The following is an 8,750-nucleotide window of genomic DNA, read 5'->3' on the forward strand; positions in this document are numbered from 1 at the left end:
AAATAGGAACAAGGAGAGATGAATATGGAGTGAGTAAATGAATTTGCGCTTCAATCTAGTATAGAAGATTCATTTGAAAACTAAAAGGATAGAAAAAGGCCAGGGGGAGGTATCTATAGCATATGTCTTTTCCCCCCTTAAGTTTTGTGGTTTCTCTTTGGAAAGTTCACTAGTTTGGATGTGTTTAGCAAGGCAAAAATAACAAGTTGTTCTAGAATAAATTAATGTGACCTTGTGGAAATATGTATTGATGATTTGGTCATTCTAGTAGAGAATGCAAAAGAATGAGAATAGGAATATTGATGTTTTCCCCTTTAAAGTGGGAGTTGTCAATCTATAGGATTAATGTTGTTAGGATGAGTAGAATGTAAAGCCAAGTGAATAATTTAAAGGTATATTGATCATTTTTCTTGGATTCATGTTGGTTATTTCTCTCAGGAGGAGCATATTGTTGGTAAGTAGTTGTTGAAAGGGAAAAACATATATCAAAGATTGTGCAATAGGATTTGAATTTTGAATCAATTTATACCATTCACCCTTTTCCTTGATATCAAAGGGGGAGATATACTATGAGAGATGTGGATATGGAAAGATAGAACATTACATTATGTATACATCAGTAAGTATTTCCATCAATGAAAAAGGGGACATTGTTGTCAATGTGTTGTCATCGATGTCAACCTCATGTCTGACAACATATGTCCTACATGTGGTCCCTGCTTGGTGGTTGTTTGGAGAGAGTAGGTGTCATTGATGATGTGGTGATTGTTTGGAGAGAGTAACCATGACAGCCTACTTGTTGTAGTAATGATGAATTTGTATAATATCCTTGATCATATGAACATGGTATGGGTGATCATGATATATCTATGATAGCTTGATGGTTTGTGATGTTCTTATCAAATACCGTCACTCAGTGTAATTTGGTAAGATGACTATGAATAGTATAGAATGTGACTGATATAATGAATGATGTAGATTGTAAAGGATCTCAAGTGTGAATTGAGTGGATGTTTGATGTCCATCCTATTGGTGTGGATATCTAGTATACTATGGTGACATGTTGACAATACTAATACTCTAATACTATTTTGATAGTTATGTATTATGGAAAGAATTGACGAAGATAGTTTTTCTCATGATGATGATATTTTCCTTTTGAGATATGTAGTGATATAGAGATGACTGATTAATACTATTGTTGTATGTTTCTCGTTAGTTTGGTGTATTGAAAAGTAATGATAATTTGCAATTGTTGAGGAAGTGATTGTTGGAAGTAGTTGTATGACTGATATGAAGAGGTTGATGTGAAGAACAAATGAATACTGGTTTCAGATGGTCTGTAGGTGTCCATCTCCTTAATGTATGATGTCTATACTGAGTATGTTGTATTGATATTGTTGATGTTGCCGACAATATGGTTAATGACAATGATAGCATGATGAAATTCAGATAGTTTGAGACATTAAAATGAGGATTATATGCATGAAAAAAGAATGAAAATGTTGTACTAAGAGAGAAGGTGATGTTTCTGGGATATTTTGGTCCTTGGAATTAATAAAGCAAGTTGGTACAAAAGTATGTATTGATGCATATTCAAAAGATGCTCTTCATTCCTTCATGCATCTATAGACATGGTCTTGTAGACTTGGATATAATGTTTATGTTCTATGGACATTGCACTCTTATCTTGTCAAGTCCTTGGTGTTGTAACTGATATGGTCAATGATTGTAGTTGGTTGACAGTATAGTTCTTTGTCTGAATTATTTCGAGAAATGCTCTACATTGATGTTTTTTGTAAGTAGTGATATCGAGTTATATTTTTGACTGGATCTTCAAAATGAAGTGTTTAACATTAGTTATGATTTTGATGTGGAGAGGTGAAAGAAAGATTTGACAATATTGTTGGATGTTCATGGAATATCATGATGTTATCTACACGATGCTAGATGATTTGCATGATGGTGGATTATGATTGGAATCTATGTTTCAGGGTAACTACTTTGGTTCGGTTAATTGGTGTTGTTCCTCAACTTGTGGTGAATCCTTGGATGTCTCTGATTTCTTATAAGTTTATGTTGCATTGATTTCAAATGGGCTCTACATTGGCATGTGAGGATCTACATTAGGCTTGTTCATCTAGAGGACATATTATTGGCCAACTTATGGCATGCTACTTGGTGTATCTTCATGTTACCTTGTTGACGACCTTTATTATTAATATGTTGTTTTAAGGTCCTCTCTATCTCATGGATTGGACTACATTCTCTATAATCAAGTGTTGGTGGTCAAATTGATAGGAATTGTGTTTGTCCTACATTTTGGCCAACCTAATTAATATTTTCAATGAAGAAGATGGTATATATAGAAGATCAAATCAATGTAACTAATGAGGTAGATATATGTGTGTGGATCAATATGCTTATTGTGCCTACATTATTATATCATTTGCAAAAATCAATAATGGGAAGTTGTGATAAAGAAATTTTGTGGTGATTGTTGCGAAAGTGACTGCTTGAAGTAAAGATTCAAGGAAAAATTCATATCTAGAGATTGTCGGAGGCAGTATTGCTAAAGGCCTATTTGTTCCTAATCCATATATTCATTGTACTTTTCTCTAGAGAAATGTTCTTCAAACTACAATAATTGTATCTTAAATCTCTAGGGCAGTGCACTTAGGTGTAGTGTGCTTCCTTGGTAGTGATTCTAAAACAATATTATAATTATTTCATATATTGTGAGTTGACTCTCACCATGACTTTTCCATGTTTGGGTTTTCCACATAAATCTCGTGTTCTCTTGTACATGATGCTTCTTTGTTATATCAAGATCCATTGTTGCTAATAATAATAAGGTTAAAGAGATAGTGGATTGAGCAATAAAGTTGAAGAATTAAGTCCGGACTGATTCACCCCTCCCCCCTTCTCAGTCTTAAGGTGTGTTCAATAGATGCAACTAATGGTATAACTAGCCTCCAAGTTATTATGAGGCATGTCATAGTAACAACATTAGTACTTGTATGAGTACATATAAGCGATCCTATATCGTCATATATATACGCTTATGTGAGTGCATACATGTACATATAAATTATATGCACTCATATGTACCCATATATAAATGTACTCTTATGATGGCATGTAGTCATGCTTATAAGTAAACTTATACGTTTCTATGATCAATTGTTTATAAAAGGAAAACATAATACACTTGTTATGACATTATTTATTTTGAAGATATATCATTTTATAAAAAGTAGACATGACAACATATTTTCATAGTACTCCATCATGTTCATGTTATCAAGAAAATGCGCAAGGTAAATACAAGATATGAAATTTTACTTTTTCTTTTCTAATTAGTTATTCATAAGCATCAATAATCATATGTATGCATTACATTTAGATAGAAAAATTCATTATATCATTTATATGCATGTTCTAATTGGTGTGTGATATAGTTCTCATCATGGACATTGTAGATACATAAATGTTATTTTGAAAATATTTATTTTAATAGTTTAATTATTGTTTATATTTTATTTTTTAATTTTACTAAAAGTAAGTCGTCAACACCAAAATATAAGGCTTCTTACGTTGTTAAGAAAAATATTAAAACCTTTTTTTTAATTGGTATAATAAAGAAGAGAATCCATGTCAATGTATATAATTTTTTAAATTATTTTAGATAAAGATTTAAGGTAAAAGATGATATCCCATTGAAACTATGTTATTTTTAGTATACATATATTGTAATATATATTATAAATACAAACAAAAAAATAAAGGAAAATAATAAAATTTGAGTAACATCCCACTTAACCTTATCTTTTAACTAGAACACATATTTTGGGATTGCCCCATAGCAAATGCAAAATGGAAAATTATGTTTAAATACTTTCCAGTTATTTTTATCACTTATTAAGCTGGAAAAATGCATTGTTGGGTGTTGGTCTCCATAATAATATGATAGCTAATTCCTTGATATAGTTTGTTCTTCTTGATATATGGAAATACAAGTGTTTGTCAATGTTTTCAAATTAGCCAATTCATCTGTGAACTCAAATTTTAATGTTTTACTCTAACATATTGTTTCAATTTGTCTCACTTTGTTGTCAACTTTAGGGGATCTCCAAGATCAACAACACACTTAGTTACTACTTGGACTACATCAAGCTTCAAATTCTTCATCATCAAGATTTCACATGCTTCAGGCAACTTCAAAGGTTTTATAAATTTAGTGTATAGCTGCAAATTTTTGCTAATGTATGGCTTGTAGTTTTGTTCACCTAAGTATGACCATCTTTGATTGCAGCTATACCTTTTGTATGCACAACAGTTGCAGTTTTGTTGGCCTAGGTATGACTATTTGTTGTATGCACAACCATTGTAACGTTGAATTTTTGACAATTCTATGTTGTCGTTGTTGTATAGTTGAAAACATTGTTCTATGTATGGCTGTTATAATTGATCTTCAAACTTGACAACCTTTGTACTACCTATCCTCTTTGTAATTTTTTTTAGCATTAATTTAATATATATAAAAAAGCCTCTATCTTTTAACATTTTATTAACAATTAAATCCTAATATCAATTTGATTTATATATGTATTTAAATATTTTTTATTTATTTTTAATATAAATACAAAATAAGTCAAAAGTTTACATCATTTTAAAATTCAAAACATATATTCCACTTTCTAGCGATTCAAGTTTAAAAGTAAGATCACTCTTGAATGTTTTTTTATAAAAGTGTGACACAATTTGAAAATTCCATCCTATATACATATATACAAATATATAAACATGTATACATATATGCACCCATATAGAATGTATGTATATACATATAAATATGTAATATATCCATATACACGTATATGTGTGTATGTATTTTAATAACATACATATATATGCATACATGCACACATATTCGTGTAGACATATATGCATACCTATATATGTATATCTATATATTACATATACATGTATATATATGTGGGTGTGTGTGTGCATGTATTTTAATAACGTATATATGCATACATGCACACATATTCGTGTAGACATATATGCATACCTATATATGTGTATCTATACATAATTTATACATTCATAATAGACATACATATATGCAAGTGTATCATCTTTAAAATATTCTCCCTTTAATGATTGAAATGACTTAGATATATGTATATATATGTATGTCTATGTATATAAATACCTATATATACAAATGCATATCTTTAAAATGTTTTCTATTGATAATTTAAATTATTCCAGATAATTCTTCTAAATATAAATCCTAAACATATGCTTCACATTTTCCAATGCAATCATATCTCAAATGATCAACCTTAAAATCTAAACAATTACAAAAAGTTAAAAATGAAGATACGATTTAGTTAGAATAAACAAATGAACACAATCTAAGTCAAATAAATTATACACCAAGAATATGAAACATAAACTCGATCTTAGATTAAAAAAACTTAAAAATATACTAAAAACCCTACATTAGAATAAAAGTATGAATACAAAACTAATTAAGTACAGAAGAAAGAGTGTCAGTGTAGAACTAGAAGCGGCAAATCTCCAACAATATATATGGGGCACTAGCGAAATTGAAGGGTTAGGAATCTCCATAGCATGTTAAATTCGAAGCCAAAGATTTGGTGGTTATTAACAAAATTGATTTGCCCGTGAAGTTGAATAAAATATGTTTCCCAAGACAAAATCGTCCAAGGCAACAAGTTCCAACGAAGATATAACAAGATATGGGCATATTAGTTTTCGGTACCCATTTATTAGCCTACAATATCCATTGGCTACTCAAAAAAATAAATAAAACAGAATCTATTAGCGAGCGCATTAAACCATTTTTCCACACGCCTTAGAAAGCTAATGAAGGAAAGGAGGACACATCGGAAAAAGTGCAACTTGCCTGATTTGTTTATCGAGAATCCAAGCCAATTAATTAAGGAGATCGGAGGTGAAATTTTTCATATTATCAATGGCTTAACAAGTAGACATAATATTTTATGGTCTCCAAGGAGAACCAAACATTTGCCTGTTGGTACACAGGATAAAAAAGACTTAAAGTAAGGATAACGACGCTGAGGACTTGTCAAATGACGGGGGGGTGTGTTAGGTAACAGATTTATACAGATTTACAGAATTTCTTTTTCCAGAGATCAGGAATTACAGAGAGTTTGGAGGAAAAATGAAGAGGCCCGGAGCGCCAGATTTAGGAGATCGGTAGAGGAGGAAGTTCAGGGAGGTTTGTGGAGGAAGAGGAGTATGGACAAATATAGTGGAAGTGAGGAAGAGGAGATTTCGATGCCGATATCGACAAATCTGGCGACCATTAGCGACTCTTCGAGACTAAAAATGCTAACTTCCAGTGCTCTTGCAGATGCGGAGGAAGAAGAGAGTAAGAAGAAAGTTAAATACAGAGAATGCCTGAAAAATCATGCGGCGAATATGGGAGGCCATGTTACGGATGGTTGCGGGGAGTTTATGCCCGGCGGTGGGGAGGGCACGCCGGAAGCTTTGCGCTGCGCTGCCTGTGATTGCCACCGGAATTTCCACCGGCGAGAGGTTGAAGGGCAGGCAACGCCGCCCTGTTGCCACCGCGGTGCTGCGGCGGTGGCGGCTCCTGCGAATGTTCTGACGCTGCCATTTGCGCGGCCGCAGATGCTCATGGCGTTCAATAAAGGCGGCGGAGTGGTGGAGGCGGAGGTGGAGCGCGAGGGGAGCTTTCTGTCTAGTCACGGGAATGTTGCCGTCAGGAAACGGTTCCGGACTCGGTTCAGTCCGGAGCAGAAGGAGCGATTGCTGGGGTTCGCGCAGAAATTGGGGTGGAGGATCCAGAAGCATGACGAGGCTGCTGTGCAGAATTTCTGTCAGGAAATTGGCGTCAAGAGACACGTTCTCAAAGTCTGGATGCACAACAATAAACATACTATGGCGTCCAAATCTGACAACACCGCCACCACCGACACCGCTAACAATAATACCAGTACCTCCACCACCACCACCACCGCCAACGCCAACGCCATTAATAACAACGGCAACAATAACTTGTTCAAGTAAATTTTTTTTTTCTTCTTCTTTCTTGCTTTGTTGACGACTACTTTCTTCTTAACCCTCATCTGTTTCAGTTTATTCGTTCTCGTTTGCTTTCTAACATGTAAGAGAGTTTTACCCGCTCGCTTAGAGCGACGGAGGCGCAATAATTTATGTCCATACTTAGGAGCTGTAATTTAAAGAAAAAAATTTAAATATTTCTGTCCCGTGCTCTCTTCTAACCGGTAGGTAATGGTGGTGATATTATTGTGTCTCTTGTCTTTGAAATACTGCTGTCAGTACTGACGACTGGATCGCTGGTTTTCTGAACCTTTTCTGAGATGAATAACTTGTCAATTTCTTATGAACTTGCAGTTTGGTACTGCCGTGTTAAAATAATGTCTATTAATGGAAATGCACCTGAAAATCCAAACCGAAATTTCAAATCGTGTCTTCAAACTGGACGCTTTATCTTGTTAATCTTGTTTTTGCCGATGAACTGCCGATTTTATTTTCCTTTTCGACGCTTATGAACTTCCATTGCCGTGCGTTCTTGTCAAAAGGATTCCGCGAACCTTTTCCGCCATTCTTGCTGCCTGCAAAGTATATGTTATTCTGGTCAATTCTCAGGCAATTTTTTGAAATTTAACATCTTAATGGAATATTAAACGTTTTTGAAAATATTTAGCATATTTTACTTGCCATATTGGGGGTTACATTTTCTGATCTCCATACTTGGGAGCTGTAATTTAAAAAAAATAAAAATTTCTGTCCCGTGCTTTCTTCAGACTGGTAGATAATGGCGATGATATCAATGTGTCTCTTATCTTTTAAATACAGTTTGTCAGTACTGACGACTGGATCGCCGGTTATCTGAACCTTTTCTGAGATGAATAACTTGTCAATGTCTCATTCACTTGCAGTTTGGTACTGCCGTGTTAAAATAATGTCTATTAATGGAAATGCAGCTGAAAATTCAAACCAAAAATTCCAAATTGTGTCTTCAAACTGGAGGCTTTATCTTGTTTTTGTCGATAAATTGCCCATTTTTTTCCTTTCGACGCTTGTAAACTTCAATTGCCGTGCGTTCTTGTGCAAAGGATTCCACGAACCTTTGCAGCCATGATTTGCGTGCAAAGTATATGTTATTTCGGCTTATTGTCAGGTAAATGATTGAAATTTAACCTAATAATGGAACATAAAACGTTTTTGAAAATATTTAGCATCTTTTGCTTGCCATATTGGGGGGTGACATTCTCTGATCTCCATACTTGAGCTGTAATTTAAAAATTTCTGTCCCGTGCTTTCTTCTAACTGGCAGATAATGATGATGATATTATTGTGTCTCTAATCTTTTCAATACAGTTTCTTAATTAGTACTGACGACTGGATCGCTAGTTATCTGAACCTTTTCTGAGATGAATAGCTTGTCAATGTCTTATTCACTTCAGTTTGGTACTCCCGTGTTAAAATAATGCCTATTAATGGAAATGCACCTGAAAATTCAAACCAAAATTTCAAACTGTGTCTTCAAACTGGACGCTTTGTCTTGGTTATCTTGTTTTTGTCGATAAAATGCCGATTTGTTTTTCCTTTCAACGCTTATGAACTTCAATTGCCGTGCGTTCTTGTGAAAAGGATTCCACGAACCTTTTCAGCCATTCTTGCTGCGTGCAAAGTATATA

At 33.9% G+C, this 8,750-nt stretch overlaps 1 protein-coding gene across 1 annotated transcript; it reads left to right on the forward strand.

Moving 5' to 3' along the window:
* Positions 1 to 6,038: 6,038 nt before the first annotated feature.
* Positions 6,039 to 7,283, forward strand: LOC131047144 (zinc-finger homeodomain protein 2). Its single transcript, XM_057980997.2, has one exon. It carries the CDS (start codon positions 6,298 to 6,300, stop codon positions 7,090 to 7,092), a length of 795 nt encoding a protein of 264 aa, XP_057836980.1. The 5' UTR covers positions 6,039 to 6,297; the 3' UTR covers positions 7,093 to 7,283.
* The last annotated feature ends 1,467 nt before the right edge of the window (positions 7,284 to 8,750 follow it).

Source organism: Cryptomeria japonica, chromosome 3 (assembly GCF_030272615.1).
Source record: "Cryptomeria japonica chromosome 3, Sugi_1.0, whole genome shotgun sequence".
NCBI lineage: Eukaryota > Viridiplantae > Streptophyta > Pinopsida > Cupressales > Cupressaceae > Cryptomeria > Cryptomeria japonica.

Excerpts from the sequence above, each read along its gene's own strand:
- LOC131047144 (XM_057980997.2), top strand. The coding sequence starts at position 6,298 with ATGGACAAATATAGTGGAAGTGAGGAAGAGGAGATTTCGATGCCGATA.